We start from the raw sequence: 22,546 nt of genomic DNA, 5'->3' as shown, positions 1-22,546 counted from the left end.
AACTTTTTTATGGCTATTTCATTTACCTTTCTCAAAAGTAAGATAAATTTTTGCTGCTACCACTACTTGATAAGTTTTAGTAAAGTCCTGCATAATACTGCTGTGCTCTGAACTTAGAGGAGACCTAACAGCAAAATATGTCAGGAGACTACTAGTAAGAAAGATCAAGAGCTTTTGGGCACAGGAGCCATTTGATCTATATCAGGGCTCAAAAGGCAATACATATGTATTGCTGATGGTAGCTCAACTGCTTCTGGGTGGCATGCAGAAGTGGTTTCTAAGTGTTTAGTGTGAGCTGCAGGAATAAGCATTTGCATCCAATAGTTATATAAGATCAAGTACTATCCTCATGGTTCTGGTGAGTGACCACATATGTGACTGCTGCTGATTTAAGTAATAGGAATGAGAATTCCAGGACTGGATCTTGATTTGGCATAGCCAAAAACAAAGGTGGGATTTCTGTAAGAGGTGTGGAAGGGAAGCATGGATCTGAGGTGTTGTGTTCTGGGGATGCTGATGAAGATGATGCTGTGTGATAGAGGTTTTGAAGAAGGCATGAAGGGAAACTTCCCTGCATGTATATGTCAGCTATGCGAAGTTGTGACCTCTGATGGTTTCTGCTGCTCTGCCTAGAGTGGCAGTTACTGTGCTGTGGCTTGTAACTTGATCAGAGTAAGTCTTGGGATCCTTTGCCTGTTACAGTCCTTAACTTGGAAAAAAATGATGTAGGACTTTGCTGCTTCCTCCTTGCTTTGATAGGAGTCGGTCAGTTGTTTGGTTTGTTTTTGGTATTAGTATTTCCTGTAAGGGAAAAACTGTAGAAGCGATTTAGGCTGATGATCAAGCTCGTTAAAATCAAAGGGAGTTTTGTCACTGACATCAGTTCAACCAAATAACTGTGTTATTCCCTGGTTTGGAGACTCCTTTAAGAGCTTCCTGTGTAGGAGGAGACAAGCCCTTATTCTCCATGGAAAAGATTGGTAAGCATCATTTATTGTAAGTGTGGAACCTGAACAATTGATCCTATGCTGACAGGCTTATAACCTGCTTATAACCTTCTTAAAACCATTAGTGTGAAATCAGTTAAATCGCTTAATTTTTGTGTGTGCAGTGTTTCTTGTCCAGAGCAGTCATCCTTAGTAATGCACAAATTGGAGGATTTTCACCAGTAACGTTAGATGGGAACGCCTACATAAAGAAAATATCTCTTAATACAAAGGTCTTGGGATAAATTAGACAATAGCAATGTTGACTCATTTGTGAAGAGGAACGTAGAGGAACGGAATACTCCTCTAATGAAGTTCAGAGTAGTTTGGTATGTTTGTTCCAGTGTCTCTTCTGATTACAAAGTTAGGTAGGTTTTTTCACATCTTCCTCTATTCATGAAAAGAAGAAGCATTAGTATCTCTCTGTTTTGTCATACAGGCCGCTTTCTGATTCTGAACAAATTAATTTTTTAAAGAAAACGAGACTCTATATTCAGCAGGAAAAGTATGATGAAGCGGTAAGTGTGTCTTTGCTATCTACCTTCTATCTACCCTCTAGAAACCTTTATTAAAACTTCTATTATGTGTAAATATGTATTTACATTAGTTTAATTTCAAATGAAACCAGGAAATAAAATTGCCAATTTTTTCTTCCTTTTGATGCACATCTCACTAACACAGAATATATGACCATTGCAAGTCTCCAAAATCTTGTATTCCATGCCATTCAGTTCTAAACTGTGCTGACTTACTCTGTTTTTCTTGTACCTCTTAACCGTTTGCTATTACTCCACAGTATACTAAGATGCAATGTATGTATTCATTTTCCACTGTGAAAAAGGGGTAAATTTAAAGAGAAACTAAGGTATATAGCTCATGTTCATATTTCTCAGGCTGCTAGTTCCATGGAAAAACTTGTATGATGTCTTGCCCTGTCATAGATCCTGCTTTATGTTTTTCTTATCTGAACTAGCTGTTCTTAATTTCACATTCAGATTACCGGAACCTGAGAGCTGCATGTAGAAAGAATCATTCTGTAACTTCCCAGTTCTTGTGTTCTTTTCTAAACATTTGCTGCAAGTCATTACCAGACAGGGGACTTCATGTTCATTGTTCAGCAGTGCTTGTATTCTGATGTTCACAGAATAGCTGTTGCAAAGAACTCTCATATTTTAACAGATTTTAGGCTAGTTGCTGTGTTTTGTGTTAAAAAGTACATGAAAAAGTTGAATATATGTGTTTGATCTGGCAAATTCCAGAATAATTCCATTATATGCTAGGATTTTGCTTTTTTTTCCAGGGGAATCAATTACTGTTTTATGCACAGAACAGCTACATCTATTTTATACCTTATGCCTTTTCATTTACCTCATTGTAAATTGGAAATACCTCAGTGAAAATCAATGGATCTGTTTTGGTGTGGGAACAGGAATGAGATTTTGATCTGTTTTGTTTTCTAATACTTCTTGACTGTTACACATTTACTTATAGAAAGCATTTTATGTGTTTTAGTGATAGAACCTGTGACTGTTTTATTGATTTTGTATATATATACGTGTGTGTGTGTATATATATATATATACACACACACAGATATACATACATACATATATATATATATTATATATATATATATAAAATTACTTCTCGTTTACTTGAGCATCCCATGTTCAAGGTCACTTGTTTGATCACTAACACATAGCAATTTTGTACATGAGCCATCATTATCCACTTCTCCCTGAACTGGAAGGCAAAAAGATTTGTGCGTTACTGGCTGCTAGGATATAGAAGATGCTTCGCTTCCTCAACACTCTGCAGCTCCTTTCACATGTTTATATTTGTATCATGAAGAGTGACATGATCTTGTCCATTGGCAGATTTGTGATTGTTTCAGTGCAAAGTGTGCTTTTTCCAATTGATTGTTGCTGGGATTCTTTTTCTACTTTTGTGGCTTCAACAGGACGACCTGTGTCCTATCAGTTTAGCTGAAAACTGCAAGGAGATAGTATCAGCATATGGTAATCCATTTATTTGGGGGAACTTTGTATTTTTTCAAGTATTTTGTGTGCAAGGCCACTCCTCAAAGGATTTTGTCAATGAAGGATGCACATCTTAAAATAATGTTCCTTATACCTGACTCTTATTTCACTGGGACGTATTCAATGAATGACTTTTATTTTTCTGAAGTTTCATACTACTTTGTGGGTCATAAGGAACAATGGCACATTATTGATCGATGTTTGTTCAAATTCGACTGGGACCAGAAATGAAGTGTTCCAAGAGAAAGACTGCTGTTGCTTCTCCTGGAGATGGGTATCAAATTTCGACTAACTGTGCCTAGACTTTGTGGGCCATACTGAGTGAATTTAGAGACAATAATTAAAAACCCCGCCCCACACACATAGTTGATACCTGGATACACATAGGAAGCATTATCGTGTATGTTCAACTTCTTGTTATACTTTTCTTGGTCCTATTCTTGTTTTTAGCGAGAGTGCTAACTATGATCAGGTTGTACAGCTGAGTTTCCCACCTTTGAGGAAATCACAGGTGTCAGCACATCTGTGTTTAAGGAATGACCCTCACTGTGGGAAAGCCATGGTCTTTCTAGTGTTTCCCAAATGGTTCCTAATGGGAAAAAGATGCTGAGCTGAGGGACCTGTGATTAGATCAGCACAGCCCTTCTTGTGTCCAAATGACTTATGTCTCAGGAGCTCAAAGCAGCTCTTTTGGGTGTGAACGTAGCGCTCCAGTTCAGTCTCTGAAATTACTTCTTGTGCTTAGGCAAGGTGCTGGAAGTACTTGCTGCTGCTGAAGTGGATAGCATCCTGCCAAGGAGAGGATATTTCAGGCCATGGAAAGCAATCAAGTTTCAACCTCATTTCTAATCCTCCTGCCATTTAAATGTCTGCCTTCAGAGGTGCAGAGCTGCTTTGTGGGTCACTCCTGCTGGAAAATGTGTGGCCAAATGCTCATTGGAAAAACAAGCAGCTTACTGTATATTAGGTGTCATTCAAGATGTGCTGCCTGTGTCACTCTGATGATCTGACATCCTTCCTCTGTTGGTGGCAGAAGAGCCAAGTGACAATTGAAATCACATCCCATGGGAGCCCAAAGCAGCATAGTGTTTATGCCAGCAGCAGCTGCTGGCCAAAATGCTTTACTTGAATGCACAGAGAGCACATGTGCCAAGAGTGGCAAAGCTACTTGAACTCTGGTGACTGTCAGATGTATTTGTGGAGTGGAGCTTGCAGTATTTTAAACTCCTGCTTGTGTGTTTTATCTGTCTGTAGGTATCTCTGTGCAAAACCCTGATTAACCTTGCTTTGGAAGGCCTGTCTTACTACCATACTTACGACAGATTATTCCTGGGCCTAAGTATCGCAATGGGTTTTGTGGGCTGGACAGCTTATGTGATTTTGGTGATTATCAAGACCCATACTAATCTGACTAAGACAGCCCAAAGTCACGACAAGGTAGGTCAGAAACATGCAGTGATTTTGTTATCAGTTTTCAGCGTTTTATGTAACACAGTCTTTCAGCGGTGGAGAGCGCGTTGTACACCTTACAATGCCCAGTTCTTTTGACTTCATGTGGAAATCAGCAAGCTCTGAAGCTTTCTAGCCGCACTAATGCTGCGTAGTGTCACTCTTCGGTTCATTAATTAGGATCCTTATTCCTAAGCAGTGCACGTCTAAATATGCAATACTGTCTTCAAGTGGGTACCGTACATTGGAGGGGGTAAATGCTGAACAACGGGATGGTTTTGGATCAGAGTCAAAACATGATTTTTTTGCAACAAAAGGTACAGGTAGTCTCAAGCTCTCATGACTTTCCATCCTAGCTCTTATCTGAAGAATTCCTTCCTCACAATTTCTTCCCACCCATATCTGGAGCACTGTTATTTTCCCCATCCTTTTGCATTTTGCTAAATGTTAATGCAAATACAAACAAACATAGTAATGTAAAACTTTAAGAGAGTCTGTCTTTAAGCAGAAGTCCGTTTTTGGCATTAATTGTGGTATAGTTGGCACTATTTGGAACAAAGGGTGCTACTAATACAGACTTAAAGCTTCTGTTTTAATTTTTGTCCTTTATTATACGGCCAAAAAGTGTTTGCATGTAAATTCTTCTGTTCCTGTACTCTGTGGCAGTCTAAAATCAGCCTTCTGAAGCTGAGCAGTTCCATCATGGCATTTTTAAAATGTATAACCTATTCTAATAGAAAGGTGAACTGTGGTTTCACAGATCAGCTTGCTCCCTTGCTTGCAGAGTGCAGCAGAAGACATCAAAGATGAAGGAAGCTCTTTTTGGCAAGATTATTATGGTTTGATTTTTCACAAAGTATAAAATCCTAAGAAATTCATTTTTCTTTCAATCATTCATCAGAGAGATACCTCAAAACTAAACAGGAAAAAAGCTAACATTTCACCAGAGGAAGATTAAAGTCTTAAGGGAAGAAAAAACATTCCAACTTCAAGAATTTGTTTCAGAATAAAAGGAGTTGTTTCATTAGGTATTGTAAATGAGAATGAGCACTCACTTAGCATCTTTACTACCTTCAGTAAATTACTCTGAGAAAATTCTTATCATGCTATCTTGAGGATTTTACTACTGGCTGAAATGAGATATTCTTGGCCTTTAATGAAAATGATGAAACAAAATTGGAATGGAAAAATATTCATAAATGCTACACTGCATGACTTATGTTTTCTTTCATCAAATAACTGAGAAGAAATAATTTAAGATGCTTGTTACATTAGATGTGAACAAAATAATCATAAGAAATAGACTGAGTATTGGGGATATTAATAACAACATTAAACAAAAACCTTGTATTTTGGTCAATCAATAAGCAAAAATTTTGAATTTTTAATCAATGCCAGGTTTTCATTTCTAAAATAATTGGGTATATACTTTCTTTCTGTTGAAGAAAATATTTATGCCTGTGATACTGTAGAAGAAAGTGAGGTTTCTTATGTTCCTTGTCTACAGATTTCTCTTTCCCTGGTTGTAGTAACAAGCCTTTTTCCATAGAAGCCATTTTACTTTTAGTGCTCCTAAATACTTTGGAAATCACAATGCGAGACTAATACTTCTTATATGGAAGTTATTTGGTTTATAGCTAATATTGAAGCTAGTTAAAGAATTTTTCAGTGAAATTGATCTACCATTAAAAAAAAGTCTTCTGCAAAGCACAGCCTTATAGAATCTGGTAGGAGCCTTTGAATAATGAAAATGCATATCCTGCACATGTCCTCTATAAAAGTTTTTGGCTTCTTACACTGCTTATGAAGAAACTTTTTGTTCTTTTAAAGTAGTGTGTTCTTTCAGTTGGTCCAAACTTTTAATCTATTTTTAAGCATTCACAGAAAATGCAGATCTGACTTCCATCTTTAGTGCGTGACTAACTATCGGATTCTATAATATTTATATTTCTATATGGAATAAAAGGTTGATTGTATGAGTTTACTCATTCTGTGGCAGATTATATTGTGTTCATATAATATCCATAAATTTTTCATCCTGTCTGTATGTCAGCAAATGTAAAATTTAAAACGAATAGACTAAAATTGGATTAGGTCAGCTTTCAGCTTTCAGTATGACATACTTTATCTTTCTTTAATGGCATATCTTACCAGAAATTCTATTTTAAAAATCATTTAGAACTTATACTTGCTGTCAGTTTAGATCAAGGCAGCTTTATATCAATTACAGTGTGGGGAGAAGAACAGAAAAAATGATAACCTATCTGTGTGACCTGCTAATTGAATGTCTGTCAACTCAGCTTATACAACATAGTTGCATATTTGTCGAATTAACTCCTTCAAAGAAACAGAAATGCCATACAGAAGAAAATAGTTTCTTCAGTCATTAACTACACATAACACTGAAGACTTCAGTTACTGAGACTGCCTTTGCTATATCAGGCTGCAAACCATAAAGATAAAAATGTTTGTTTAAAATCTGTACATATTTTTTCCCTCACTAGTGATGCTTCGATACCCATATGTTCCTAAATTAAGAGTGGTTCAATGGTCAGGTAAAAGGCAAATGCAGAATGTCTCTTTAATGTTCCCCTTTGTGCAAATGAGATATTGCTGTTAACTGATGCCATATTAAGGATTAGCCTGTTTGCTTGAAAGCATCCATTTTAAGACTTGCATATCTCTTTTTGATATTCCTCCTTACAGCTCACAGTTTGAGATGATGCTTATGTTAGTACATGGTAGGAAGAATGTTCTAATCTCACAGAAGTCTTTATTTTATTTTATTTCTTTTTTAGTGAAGTCCAAACCTGGCTTTGTATCTTAGGATTAAATATAATAACTAGGCTATTTTTGTCTGGGAACCTTTTAGTGCATCTCTCTGCTCTAGTCCTCTGTTGCAGATGAAAGTTGTACGTTCTTTTGAGTAAGGCTATCTCTTCTCTGCATCTCTAGCACGGTTTGGCATCTTTTGAACTGCAGCAGGGCTTAACATCGCAAACATTTACAAAGTTGGTGTCAGTGGACCAGTGCAAATGTGGCATTCCTTCACGATTTAAGAAAGCTCTCACACAAAACTTCAAGGCTCCAGTTTGCATGCAGTGAGGGTGTAGGATTGATGGCTGAGGCAACTACTGCCTGGAGCTTCTTCAGCCACACTTCTTCAGCCATCGCCCCGTCTTCGCGGCAGACGGGATGGGGTTGGCTCACACAGCAGCTCCTACATGGTCGACCTCTTTTTCACCTTCAGTTCATTGGCAGCAGACTGACATCAGGACTAGTTTAGCTTAATTCGCTCGGCTGGAGACTGCAGTGGGATCAGGAGCAGCTTCAGTAGTGTTTAGCTGTGGGTGGTTGGTGGCGAGCCTCCTTCAGGAGGATGGGGCAGACGGGGCACTGCCTGGCCAAACAGCTCGGTTGGCTAGCTGTGGTACACCAGTGCAGGGCAAGTGAGAGTGCCTGCTGTCCCAAGGAAACTTCTTAAAATCTGTCCCTAAATCCTGCAAAGAGTTTTTTTATTCCAAGGCATTAATGCATTATATTTAATTTAATTATTTCTCTTATAAGTGGCTCAAGGAGGAGGAAGAAAAGTGTGCTAGTGGAATTTTCAATAAGTGTTTTGACTATAATGCCATAAACTTACAAAGTTACGCTCCAAGTCTGTACTTAGTATCTAAATGTAAAAGAATCCCCTTCCCCCACCCCTGACTTTTAGTACCTCTGACTTCCACTGGATTTTAAATATCTGTTGAAATTAAATTATGTTACATGCATGGATTTTCCAGATTGTACAAGCATACTTTGCTTGTATAGTTTGCAGCAGCGGGACTCTGTGTGGAGACTTATTTAGGATTAGATTTCTAAATTCTACCATTAATTTTCTCTCTAGCTGGAAACAGTGTGTGCACATACACAAGGCAGCTTGAGTGGCTGTGTTAGAATGGAATTTGCTTTATGGTGTAAATAACAAGTGAAAAATAGTGTGTAGTTTAAACCATTTTACTGTTGTTTCAGTCTAACCATTTGTTTTTCAGGAATCTACTATTCTTTTGTATGGTTTTGCATTTGTTGGAATGATAATAGCTTTCTTCCTGTTGATTCAAACATGTCCTTGGACATATTACATATACTGTCTATTGCCAGTGTCAGCATGGTATGCAGTTGTGAAAGAGTAAGTAAAGACTACAAGTTTTACAAAGAGTGTTTTATGAACCATATCTGTTTCCGTTTGTTGACAACTAAATTATTCCCAAAGAGTGGGAGAAAAATTGGTAGATAAAATTTTAATAAAATTCATGAATTATTTCCTGAGACATTCTGGGATGCTCTGGTTTACATTTCATTTGGTGTGTAGAATAGTCTCAAACTGACTGATATAGCTGCCAAATTCTAGATAATGTCTTCTCTATTAGCAAAAATTAATTAATATCTTTCCAAGATAAAATGTTTTCAGTACTTCAGTTATCGTAACAGAAAGGATGCTAAAACCTTGGGCAAATACTTGTGACAGCTGACTTTTTTTTTTTTTTTTTTTTTTTTTTTTGTTAAATGAGACAGGTTGTTCCTTTCCTTAAATAATTTTTAAAATAGTTTGATCCTGTGAAGTGTCAAGTCTTCTGAACTCCAAGTGCTTTTGGAGAATATGCACCGGTTATGTTCAGTATTGTGCTCTGATAATGAAAGAAACATATCTTGGTTCCTTCTACTTTTACTTTAATACTCTAAATCCAAAAATATTGGGTGCTTTCTAATTGCTATTGCTTATCTAATCTACTGGCAATTCTGTAAATAGCAAATAAGTATTATTCGGGAAGATGAGACCAACTGCAGTTAAATAATGAGCTGCCTCATAAAGTAGTGGGAAAAGCTAACTGGGGAGTGTTTTCTTCTGAATGTTTTATCGGTTATGGACATTAAACAGCATAACCAAATATGTTCATAAAATAAGAGAAAATTTGAATAAAGAGTAATATGAGGCTTGTCCAAAACTAGGGAAGATGAGCCAAAAATGGGAGGGAAAGAAACCTGTAAGGTTTTATTGCCTTTTTTTTTTTAATCAAATAAAATCAAGCAGAAAGGGTCTCAAGCAATCACCTAGTCTGCTTCCTAGGTGCAGATAGAAGCAGCAATACTTAAATCATTGCTCATGGTCTGACCCCTTCTAAGGGGATGAACTACTATGCTATTTTTGTGCTGCTAAAATACTAATTATCTTGTGCCATCATTTTAAACAGACTTCATGTTATTCAAGACCTTGCTGCAAACCTTCTGTCACTTCCTATTGGCCAGTCTATGGGATTCCTATTGGTTTGTGCACTGGGGATTGAAATACTAGTAAGTATTTTATTCATATGTATTAACAAAGTATTTCATTGCGTTTATCCATTTGAGGAATTGTAAGTCTTATTAGTGTGTTTGTTTTTCAGTATTCTGTTGGATTTATTTATTTTTTTACTAGGTTTTCAGCTTTTTCTACCGTTCTACGCTTACTGTTGGCCTTCTTGTCTTTGCTGGCTGGCCAGTTATCACACAGCTGTGGATTCAAGCAAAGGTACTGTATTGCTTTGCTAAAAAAAACCATTTTAAATGACAGACAGCTGATTGCATCTCAGAATATTCGGACTGATGTCTTTCCAGCTTCTGATTCTTAGTCATATTCTTAAACAGATCTGTCTGATGAACATGTAGTAAGGCAAGAGGGTGCAGTATGATCTGAATTGATCAGTTTTATACAAGATAAGTAACGACAATGCTTAAGAATAAAATCTGCTGATGCGATTGACATTTTGACTGACAGTTGTTATGGATTGTAGTCAACAGTGCATTTAGGCAAGAATAATCTGAATCTGACAGGCTAGTCTGAAATCCAGTGTCTTGGCTAGGCTTATCATGCTTCTGTCCTTGTTTCAGGATATCTATCAGTTAGCTATCAGGGCTATCAGTTTTGGTTATTTTGTTAATGTTTGACATCATAACTAAAAAAAATAAATAAATACTTGACTTAAAATCTATGAAATACATGTCACTTATCAGATTGTCACAGTGACAAAAATGTTGACATCATGATTGGAGAAAATGCCCTCATTTAATAAATATGATCATTTATTGAAAAAACAGTGTTGAAGACAATAAAGAAGCAACAAGCATTTTTCAGTTGTGTTCGGTCAAATGGCATGCATTGTCCCTCAGAGGCAGCTTGCTACGCTCTTTTTCCTACGTATGGATGTGAAGTGGCACAACCTATAATATGTGAGATGGTTGTTCTGTTAGTTTATTCAAACCTCTGTTGTTTCACAGGATACCTAAAACCTAGAGATCTGGTATAAAACTAACATTTTAATTTAAAAAATAATACTGGAGTCAAATTGCTAAGCCTCGCTCTGCAAGAACTGTTGAGAGGAAGGTTTTTATTTGCTTATTTCCCTTTTTTAATTGTATTTGATCAATCCAGGATCTTTCTCTTGTCTAAAACTAGGTAAACACAGAAGAGATTTTGTGACACCAAACATTTCTTTTCAAGCACTAGAATTGGAGTTTGAAAATTTTAAACAAGGTTACTCTTTATTCTTTATTTAGAATAAGATACTTTTTGTTGTTGTTGGGCTTCTTTGTTTTCCCGTAGCGAAGATAGAATTCAGAAAATTAATTAGATGATTATTGTAGTTAAATCAAATGGCCTTCAGATTCAAAGACTGGAAAATGTTACTATATTAGAAGAGAATAGTTGATTTGTTAGCTGCAGCAAACTTCTGATGAGATTACAGTTTTTTTCCTTTCTTCTTAAGGTTACTCATCAGCTCTCTGATGATTGCAATGTGTGTGAAGGCCGTGCTTTGAGAAAGTGCTTTTAAGTACAAGCTTAGCTTTAATTCTCATTGTCTTTGATAGGATTTTGACATCTGTTTAAATGAGATTCTTTTCTGAATTGAATTGAAATGCTCTGATACAGATGATCTTGTGCCCCTTTTTCAGTTTATTTTATTCTTGATAGATGCGGGGGGGAAGGTGTCTGTGGGGGATGCTAGTAGCTGTTAGTAGTTCCATGCAGACAAGTGTCTGTTCACATGACCTCAAAAAATCCCGTTTGTTTGTTTGTTTTAGACAACAGCATTGATGTGGATTCTTCTGTGTGTGCTTCTGGCAATATTTCCTTTAATGCCTGTTGTAGGAAGAGAACCAAACATTCCTCTGGTGTAAGCATCTCATCTTGTTCTTTAAATTTTTTATTTCCCTCTTTGATATTCACAATTTTAGGCTGAGTTTTGTGAAGAATTGTATTATTGAAATATATGTATATATGTGAAGAATTGTATTATTGAAAGCTGACTGAGACAGGTATTGAAATTTGGAATTTAAATAGCATGATTATAGAGGCCTCAGTTATTCACTAATGTGAATGAGAATAGACTTCTAATTTTCCAGCAGTGCTTCAAAGAAAGTCACATCCCTTTGCTCTTTGCATTATTCTGTAATTTCTTGTGGATGGAAACATTTCTCTCAATATAAAAATTTGCAAATGGTACATGAAAATAAGGGTCGCTATTAAAGCAGGCTTTTCACTGGGGTGCAAACGTGGTAAATAGCACTGACATATGCGAATAAGAACACTTATTCAAAAGCAGTTTCCTTTGACAGCATCTTTCTGAATTCCCCCATCTAATTTTGAATAATTTGTCTTTGAATAACGCTAACTAATGAGTTATTCAAGGAAGTGAGTGAATAAGATAGGAAGAACTCCCTTCTTCCTCCTTGTCTCCTTTGTGTCTTGTCTTTCTACTTTTGCTTCTTTTTTGTACATTCTCTCTGCTTCCTGATGTTGCTTTTCTGATTGTTCGACAGTTAACAATTTGCTTTTTTTTCCTAGTGCGCGTTCATCACCTCTCCCTTTCCTCTTGTGAGTTACTCTCTTATCATGCAAGTCATTTTTCTTATTTCATTGCAATCTGGTTTGGCCTGAAGGAGGCTAATGGTATTATTGTATCTACTCCAGAAAGACTTGAATTGACCTAAACTACAGCACTTCCTTCTTCTGTCTGACAAAAGATGCTGTGCCCCAACAGAGCCAGAGTGGCTGATCCTCAATAAACTATAGGATTAGAGCAGTGATATATGATTGCAGATAGGATTATGAGCCCAGATATTTTCAAAAGCATTGACATTATGCCTTGAAATCACGTTTTTCACTGTGATTTAAATCTGTCTGTTGCAAGCCATTCCTCGTCTTGATGTTTGGGCATGTTATACCCATAGAAGAGATTGATTTTTGGCCTTATTGCTGTCGTCTTGTTGTTTATGGACGTGTATGTTTCTACTGGTCCAAATTGAGCTTGTTTATTCCTTAGAGCATATGAGTAAAACTTAGAAGCCAAACTGGAATTAAATTACCTACAAATCATCTTCCCCAACATTTCTTTACATTCAGGTTTACCCTCGCTATATGCCTTCCCACCTTCTAAAGCAACGTTGTACATCTGAAACTGTTTATGCCTGTCTGAATTTTGTCAAGGGAGTTCTGAAGTTGAAAAGACTTGAAGCAACCATTTTATATATGTATTTACACACACGCACACACACGTATATAAAGAATAAAATGTGTAACACTTTGGGATATTGGAGATAAGGAGATGCTGGAAGACAAAATATAGGAGGGAGTAATTATAGTGCCAGTAAGAAACAAGCTTATTTATTACATGTGCTCTTGAGCACATGTAATAGCACTGTGTCAGGTCAGGGCTTCTTCAGTATGTTAATAAAACTTGCATGGGATGAACAAGGAGCTGCTGATTAAACTCAAACATAAAAAGAAAGCATACAACAAATGGAAGCAGAGTCAGATGACCCAAGAGGAATATAGAAACACTGAATATGCAAGAGGTGGAATTGGAAAAGCTGAAGCCCATCTGGAGCTGAATCTGGGATGGTATGGAGGGCATCCAGAAGGGCTCCTACAAGCAGCAGAAGGAAGGCTAGCGAAAATGTGGGCCTGCTGCTGAAGGGAATAGGAGACCTGGTGACAAAAGTCATGGAAAATGTCAAGGTGCCAATGCCTATTTCACCTTAATCTTTACTGCTAAGACCAGCCTTCAGTAAAGGTCCTGATAGACTGCATCTACAAGTGTTTAGGGAGATGGCCACTCTCATTGCAAGGCCACTCTTAATCTTTGAAAGGTTGTAGCAATGGTGAGAGGTTCCTGAGGACTGGAAGAAAGCGGATGTCACTCCTTTGAGAAGGGTAAGAGGGAGGATATGGGGGACCACAGAACAGTCAGCCCCCCAGCCTTCCCAGTCAATCCCTGGGAAGGTGATGGCGCAATGGAAAGCATTTACAAACACAGGAAGGACAAGAAGGTGTTTGGAAGCAGTCAATAAGGATTTACAAAGGGGAAATCATGTTTAACCAACCTAGTAGCCTTCTATGATGAGACAGCTGGCTCAGAGAATGAAAAGCAGTGTATATTGTTTGTCTTGACTTTATTGAGCCTTTTGACTCTGTCTCCTGTAATATCCTCAAAGACTGATGAAGTATGGGCTAATGAAGTGGATGCTGAGGTGACTTGAAAATTGGCTGAACTGCCAGGCTCAGAGGATTGTGATCAGTGGCACAAAGTCCAACTGGAGGCCCTACCCCAGGGGTCAATACTGGGGGCAATACTTTTTACCCTTTTCAAAAATGACCTAAATGATGGGACTGAGTGCACACTCAGCAAGTTTGCAGATGATCCAAAACTGGGAGGAGTGACTGATTATGACATTTAGAGGAGCCTCAGCAGGCTGAAGAAATGTGCAGGGAGGAACCTCATGAAGTTCAACAAAGGAAATTTCAAAGTCCTATGCTTGGGGAGGAATAATCTCATGCACAAGTATAGGATGGTGACAGACTGGCTGGAAAACAGCTTTGCAGAAAAGGATGCGGGGGTCTTGGTAGACAGAAGGCTAAATGTGAGTCAGCAGTGAACCCTTGCAGCAAAGATGACCAACAGCATCCTGGACTGCGTTAGGCAGAGCATTGCCAGCAGGTGGAGGGAGGTGGTCCTTTCCCTTTCTTCAGCCTGGTGAGACCACACCTGGAGTGCTATAGCCAGTTCTGAGCTCCACAGTGCGAGAGGGACATGGACTTTCTGGGACAAGTCCAGTGGAGGGCTGTAGAAATGATTAAGGGACTAGAGAATCTCACGTATAGATAAACACTGAGAGGTGGGTTTATTTAGCCTGGAAAATGAGAATATTATCAGTGCGTATAAATATATGTTGGGAGGAAATAAAGAAGCCAGAGTTGGAGCCAGACTCTTAGTGGTATCTAGGGACAGGACAAGTGACCATGGGCACAAATTGAAATTCCATTTAAAAACAAGAAAATCTTTTACTATGAGAGTGGTCAAACACTGGAACAGGTTGCCCAGAGAGGATGTAGAGTCTCCATCCTTGGAGATATTCAAAAAGCTGACTGGACAATGCCCTGGGCAATCTGCTTTTGCTGACCCTTATTTGAGCAAAGGGATTGGATTAGATGATCTCCTGAGATCCCTTCCAACCTCAACTATTGTGTAGTTGGGTAGCCCACAAATATATTACCAGAAAACTAATCTGAGCAACCTTTCTTTAATGAGTATGGAGTCTTTGTACGTATTTTTGTTATGCCTGAGACAACACAATGAGTGGAGCAGTCATGGTTTGGCGTTTTTGCTCAGTGGAGATGCCAAGTCGAACTGGGCAGTCTTCACTTCCGCTTTTCCCTTGGCATCTCCACTGAGTGCCCACTGAGCAAAAATGCCTATCCAGTGTTACAACCATGACAGAGAAGTGAATGCGAAAGCTACCTTTACTGTTCCTCTGTTTGATGACTGAAGGGAGGTAATCATGGGTAGTATTAGTGTGAATCATATTCATTATTTTGGAACAGTATAATAATTAGCAGATTTCTTTCAGTAATGCCAATCCAGTATTCTTTCTATGATTACCTGATGACTGACAGTCTTCCTGTTAATCATACTGTTATACCACCATTACTAAAAAAATGCATAGTGTATTTTAAAGACAATTTCACAATTTCACAATTTTTTGTTAGATGACAAACCTTGAAACCATTAACTTTAGTTCACTGACCACTTTATTTCATTCAAATTGTTGTTTGAAGGTAATTGAAAGTGGCTAAAAATAGTAGGAGCTGATTCAGTAACAGAAAAGTCACATGGCCAAGATGTAGTTTTTTGCCTCTACCATGGAAAGAGCATAATCCCCAATAAGTAGATGACAAGCTTGTTTAAAAAACAAACAAATAAACAAACAAAACCTCCTGAATTTTATTTTTCCAAAACTGAATTTCAAAGTTTCTTGAAGTGTAATGCATTATTTCATCTGAATGAAGAGCATTCCTGTGAAAACTTTCTGTTTTGGAAGTTTTTCTTGATACTTTGTAGGATTTTATTGTTCTTTCGTTTGTTTTTACAGAATAGCAACTGGTTTGCTGACTCTTCTGATCTGTTGCTCCTCCATGGCATCTCTTTGTAAAAGCAAAAATAAATACATGAATAACGAAGATCTGAAAGTACAGTTTTATCAGGTCAGTTGCTACTTTTCAATAATTGAGCATTAATGAGTTTTTGCACATGTACTGTCTAAGAATCCATTCCTACCATGGTTACAGTTTTCAAGAAGAAAATGATTGTTGCTAAGACCCTTGACTACTACTTTCAAGAAGTCTGTATGCTCTTGGTAACATGCACTTTTAAAAATAGTAGTGTTGTGTTGCCAGATGCAACACATCCTGTTTATATTTATGTGTACTAATCCATAGCTGTGCATACACATTCTGATGCTCTACTCTGAAAGTCTGAAGGTTTGTCCTGCCTTCAGTCTGTTTATATAAATTCCAGTGACCTTTGTGGAAGTTTTACACGTGGGCCAAGGGCATGCTTGCTTGTTCAGGGATTTCTTTATTGTTTCTGGGTGGCAGTTAAGGACCACATGAAAATGATACAGAGCTGCTTTTTTGTTGTTTAAATCTCTTTTTGAAGGTGCACTGAGATTTTCCTTTATAGCCTCCTGAAGCAGGTAGATCTTTTTCATACTAAGTGCTAATTAAGTTCTAGAGAGCTTTTGAAATTGTAATAATAATTTGCTTGTCTGCTTCCTCAGTTTTTTAAACTTGTTACGGGATAATGGTTTTCCTTCAGGACCAATGTTTCTTAAATGCTTTAGCAATTATGACTTACTATATGTTGGAATTTCTTATTGAACTAAGCAGTGCATTCATTATATCAATGATTTAGAGGCAGTGATCAAATTTGTTAAGAGGAGAAGAGGAAAGAAAAACGAATGCTTGTAATGCCTCACCTGTGTGCATACACATTTATAATGTGGTTGTTCCTGTTAACTTTTCTGGCTTAACTTTGGAAAAGAGATGTCCATGCCTTTCTTAAACATTTAAAACAGACAATACACGCTGAAGATACTGTCAGCAGTGGGTTCCTCACTGAAACACCTGAAAGCATCTGCTACAGAATCTCAGCAGCTAGAAATGTAACTTTGTGTAGGGGCTTACTTGCGGGGGGTGAGGATCTTGTAGGAATAAACATGTAGTTAAAGGGTAAAAGACATGACAGATTCTTCTTGAGCCAGTTTTAGAGAGTCAGGAATTTCTGTGAGCCCTGAGATACTAAATTAGGAAAAAAATAATCTATCTGCTTGTTCAGGAATAAACATCTTCTTTTCTCTCCCAAACATTAAGATTATAAGAATCCTCCAGTTGCTCCTGTAGCAAGGTGTATTTCACAGTAGTGGTAAGTAATAGTGATAGGTGACACAATAGTCTCTATTGGATTTTTGTTTCAAAATCTTTTGTAGGAATAAAAATCATGGAGCCTGCCCATTTATCTTCTGGGTGGAGGAAAGATGGGAAGGCAGAGTATCTGAGACTTCGAGCAGAAGGGAAGGAATATTACAGAGGCATCACATGTGTGCTTGAATGAAGAGCTTTTCTTCAGGGTTTAAATGAACACTTTTTTATACTTGCTCTGAAACATAATGCTAAATGATGATGTTTGCTAGAAGATTACTACTGTTTTTGGAAAATGCGGTTTGCTTGTTCTCTCTCTTCCTTTTGGGCTGGAGTTCTCAATGGGACCAATGCTTCAAAAATGCTGATTTGGAGCATTTTGAACACATGAGTTTTGATACATAGCTGCTGGGCAGTCTTAAGGCCAAGATGAAACTTCTCATCAGACAAGACATACCTATTTTGCAATGATAGTGATCAGGGTGCTGACATCCATACATGTGAACGCACACAATCAAGTTGCTGCTCTGCATATGATAAGGGGATTCTTAAAAATAGTTCTCTCACCTCCTTGATACGTCCTGTTAGGAGGCGGTCATTCAAAGTTACACTTTGATACATGGTTCCTACCTAGACAGGAAAAAATTAGATTGGTTGTTTGAGGGTTTTTGTTCTGGGGAATGAGAAGAGAGCAGATTTGCTACAGTTTGTTCTTCTTTGTGTGTCATTTTCCTGGCAAATATTGACTGAAGTAGAAGGCAAAACATGTCTTTTCTTCATCAATGGTCTTAATGGTATGTCTTAGGATTTTCTTTGCCAATCCAAACCCTTCTATAGGTTCAGCTAGGACAAAAACCTTTGACTAACACAGTGGAGTAGGAATCTCTATTGATTTTTGCTTTTTTACTATCTTTCAGGGAAAGGAACTGTTGATTTGGCTAAACTTCTGTGATTGGGATGCCCCAGCTCCCTTTTTAAAATCCTTTCTCTCTTCATTTTGGCAGTGTCTGTGTGCAAGCATCCTCTTTTGAATATTTCATTTCATAGGACCTCAGGTTTTTCCATCTGCTCATTTGGAGTGAGATACACTTTCATACAAGAAATCAGATAACTATTTTCTGAAGACTCAAGTAATTTTTTCTAGTTGCCTGAGGTTGTTTTTTTTTTTTTTTTTTTTTTCCCACAAACTATTTTTGAATTACACCTGAATAGTGACACTTCCCTTTTCAGTTTCTTTTTCAGAGAAAGAGAGGGCTTGTGCATAGCCTAGACTCTTTGTAGTGCTTGTGAGGAATTTTCCTCTCTTCATAAGACAACTGTTTTCTGCTCTCTTGCCCAAGTGGGCTTTCTTTTCCATCTGAGAACTAGCCAGCAGTGAAGATACTTCGGTATCTTACCTTGATATCACCACCTCACCTTGCCTGGTAAGGATCAAAGCTTGTCCCATTAGGTTAATTACTCTCCTTTTTGACAAAAGGAAACCTGAGTTTTAGTTGAGCATTTTGGCAATATAGTGATTCTTTTAGGCTTTCATACTCTGTTGCTGTTTGGAATGGCAGCATTTAGATAGTGCCCCTGCTGAAGCAGTTTAGGTGATTGCACCACAGGAGATCCAAATAATTCCCAAGCCTGTTTTCTCACATCATGTCTCTTCTATTTTCTATATACTCTGTACCTTCTTGCTGAGATTTCAGTGGAAACCCAGGAAGTGGACTTCATTCACTAATAATTTGGGGTTTTTTTGGCATGGACATTCTCTGTGCTTACAGCTTAGTTTCCTGAGAATGAAATTTAAGGGCTACTAAGGGTCCAGGGCATTAAGAGAAATTGTAGGACGGCCCAGCATTAATAACAAATACAAATATCCGTTCTTTCTCCATACTGTATGTGTCAGAGCTCCACCTCCATCCTTAAGGAGATTTATAATGAGATGTGACAGTGGAGAGAAACAGCAATATCTCACTTCGCTGTTTGAGCCTGCTGGAGAATGCTTGTCATTTGTGGTAAGGTGAATGAAAGATGCCACCAGCTTTTTCACAGCTGACAGAGACTCTCTGGGTAGGGAACAATAATGGCAGCTTGCATCTAATGCTCCACAGAGAAGACAGTTCCCTCACATCCCATCTTGAACTGTATTTTTGTGTTGGTTTCTCCAAGGATGCACCAGGGCTTACAGCTTGGCAAAAGCATATGAATTGTAAATGGTCTCTTAGATCAATAGATCTGTAGACTATTAATTTGTTGGGTTTTGTACCTACACGTTACAGATTTCCAACACGTGTTTAACCTTAAAGAAACAAAAAAAAGTCCAACAACTGAAGAAAATGATTAAAATAAATTTCAGTGAAAGGGAAATGGAGACAGAAAAAGTAAAAATGAAAACTGAAATAACTTCTTTGTATTTGCACCAACACTTCTGTTACAATAACTTCAGTTATGCTTAGACCTGCTTTTGTAGTTTTGATACAAGTCATTGTTGCTTGAGGCAGAAGATACTAATTAATCCCCCATAGTTTCTGAAAATTGCCAACAGTTTCTCTCTCTTTTTTAAAAATCATTAAAGCAAGAATATCACTTTTAGCTGATTTTGTGTGCTGTGGCAAGGAGAGCAAGCATTGTCTTTTAGTTAATGTCACTTCTATCTTTGAAAAGTCGTTAAAGCTTCAGGAATGGTGGAGATAGCCAGCCAGATAGCAGCAGTATTTACTATACAACTTAATTTTTTTTGCTGGAGTAAGCATCCATTTATCTAGCCATTTCCAAGCAGTTTCATAGATGATGTCCAATTTCTGTAGTACTTCCAAAAAAGCTGCTGGTCCTGTTGGTTGTTAATGCTGGGCCACAGTGGGAATCCATGTCAAACCCATGGAATGAGGACACAGGAGAAGTATTTTGAACCTGCTGTGTATATAGTCCAGTTAATGGTGCTGGATCTTATACCTTTTTCTCTGTAGGTTATTAGCACGGTAGGTGCTTAGCAGAGCTCAGAGCCTGAGCTGCTGGCAAAGAGGTGGTGGGACTGTAGATGTCACTCTTGGTTTCTTCTTTCTAGCTATGGCCTACAACTGATCATTTTTTAGAGGCTGGCAGTCCAAGAGGCTGTCCAAGAATAATCTGTGGGATTGCCTCAAGGGAGGTGGTAGAGGGCAAGAAGACAGATTTGGAAGTCCTTGGCTTACATTTCCAAATTGTTGCTAAGTTACAATCGGGTAAGCCTTGGAAGCAGATGGCTGTGGCCCTCCCAGGATCCTAGCATAAATCTGACAGTAGTACGTCAGGTTTTCTGATGTGCCCAGGTCATCATGAATCTTAAAACAGAGTATCTCAGAGGTATGAGATATGTTTGGGGAGATGACTCAGTGAGTGCAACATGACTTCACTAGTGATGAGGGCATTGCAGTGGGATTGTCAGAACTCACAATCACTCAAATAGGTTGAAAAGAATTATCAAAAGGGAGAGGGGTCTGGCCTGAATACAGCAAAGACTTCCCAACTAAACACCAGCAGCCTAATTGAGCTAATCCCCTGAGTTTTTGGAGGTTAATTCTTCAACTTAGCTTATTGATGTTATGCACAAATACAGCTTGTGTATTCTTGTGGCTTGAAATTAAATAAAACCAACAGATACTGACCGCCTCTGAAACCAGGGCATGAGAGGATGCTGTGAAGCTTGTTCTCTGTGCAGATACCACTAGATGTCACTGCGTGTGGAGATGAAATGGCAGCTATTCAAATATTAAAAAGTGAGGGCTGCGAACAGTGTCTAGTTGCTTTGCACTGATAAAGCCACAAGCACTATTATATCTTGTAATGCCATTTCAAATTACATGTTTGCAAAGTGCATGCCTGATTTGCCTCTTAGGGGAATTTGCAAAGTTGTGAATAAATAGCAGTAATTGAAAACTGGGGCTGAAGCATTTTCTTGGATAATTGTCTGCTTTTTACAAAAATACCTGATTCACAGAATAATTTTCCTGGAGTTATTTTGTAGCTATCTGAAGACTGATTGCTGTCTCTTGAATTTGTCAAGAGGACCCCCCCCCCTTTTTTTTTTTTTTTTTTTTTTTTTTTTAGCTTCACTGCTTCCCCGAGGGGCGACTGTGCTTGAGATGGTTCAGGCCAGTTCATGTGAACAAGCTGCTAAAACTGCAGCTTCTTTCCAATTGTTAAAATTCACCTCCAGTCTGCCCTACTGCTGCTACCTCCTCTGGCAGGAGATGTGCTGCCCCTGCAAAGCTCGTTGCTTTACTTGCCTTCCTCTTCACCCCGTACCTGATCCCACAGAGAAGCCAGTGGTTCTGCAGGTTCCTTGTGGTTGCCATTCAAACAAGGACTCTTCTGCCTTTCTGATCTCTGCAGTTTGTTAGGTCATTTGCTGAGTTTCTCTCTTTTTTCATATGTGCACCTATTTTAAAGAAAAGGACTGGGGAGAGATGTGTGAGGGGGATGGTTAGGTTATAAAGAAGGGGGAGTTATAAAAAAAAGTTCCTTGTTGAGCCCTGATTTGTTACTGAATTCTTGCAGTATCTAACAAATATGAAATACTTGTGTGTGTGTGTGTGTGTGTGTCAAATAAAAGCTAGCACAAAGGCAACTTACTTGAATGCTTTGGAAGGTGTTGGTAAAAACAAAAATTTGGGGCCTGTCATTTCTCTGCTTTGCATGAGTGTTTAAGGAGTTACTATTGACAAAAGGCATTGCGTTTCAGGTTGGTGATCCAGGACATATGTTTAAATGATTTAAAAAAAAGTCTAGAAAAAAGTTTTAAACAATTTTTTAAAAAACTAGGAATCTTTGACTTGCATAACAGTTTCCTCAGGCATTTCCATTCCCTTTCCCTTATGTTGACTCAGATGAGAAGTTTGTGCAACTCTGAAAAAACAATTTACATGTATAGTACAGGATGGCAGAGATTCACATGTTACTTATATGTTTCGTTGTCTGATTTCTTCTTTCTAGATGTTGAGCATTGCACTTTCAACATATGTTGTGAACAGCACACATAACAGTCTTCAGAACAAACAGGGATTGCCAGTATTCAATCAAATTATTAGCTGGACAACTCTAGGTAAGATCTTCACCTCTCCCAAACCTGTATGCTAATAGTTGGATTTTGGGAGGTTTGCTTTTTCTGAGGGGATGAAGATGGGGGGGCAGGCTTTGTATTAACATCTTACTTTTGCACGTTTTCCTTTATTTTATTCCTGTTTGTTCTTAAATGTGTTCACCATCCTTCTTTTCTAGGTGAGTTTTTTTCCTAATGAATGTAATAAAGATTCTTCTAAAACATTACTCCT

The 22,546-nt window shown here is 38.0% G+C and overlaps 1 protein-coding gene across 3 annotated transcripts in view; it reads left to right on the top strand.

The window, feature by feature from the left end:
- PIGN (phosphatidylinositol glycan anchor biosynthesis class N) overlaps positions 1 to 22,546 on the top strand; it is a 107,789-nt gene that overhangs the window by 59,929 nt on the left and 25,314 nt on the right. For 2 of the 3 annotated variants that reach the window (XM_062569843.1, XM_062569842.1), the window contains exons 13-20: positions 1,426 to 1,504; positions 4,280 to 4,462; positions 8,509 to 8,645; positions 9,709 to 9,808; positions 9,933 to 10,025; positions 11,576 to 11,667; positions 15,923 to 16,034; positions 22,209 to 22,317. In XM_062569843.1, the coding sequence (XP_062425827.1) occupies positions 1,426 to 1,504; positions 4,280 to 4,462; positions 8,509 to 8,645; positions 9,709 to 9,808; positions 9,933 to 10,025; positions 11,576 to 11,667; positions 15,923 to 16,034; positions 22,209 to 22,317 (905 nt within the window). The remainder of the gene's footprint in view (positions 1 to 1,425; positions 1,505 to 4,279; positions 4,463 to 8,508; positions 8,646 to 9,708; positions 9,809 to 9,932; positions 10,026 to 11,575; positions 11,668 to 15,922; positions 16,035 to 22,208; positions 22,318 to 22,546) is intronic. The other variant, XM_062569844.1, reaches the window with a different exon arrangement.

This window comes from Rhea pennata, chromosome 2 (genome assembly GCF_028389875.1).
Source record: "Rhea pennata isolate bPtePen1 chromosome 2, bPtePen1.pri, whole genome shotgun sequence".
Taxonomy (NCBI): domain Eukaryota; kingdom Metazoa; phylum Chordata; class Aves; order Rheiformes; family Rheidae; genus Rhea; species Rhea pennata.
This window is presented reverse-complemented; position numbering and strand designations above follow the sequence as displayed.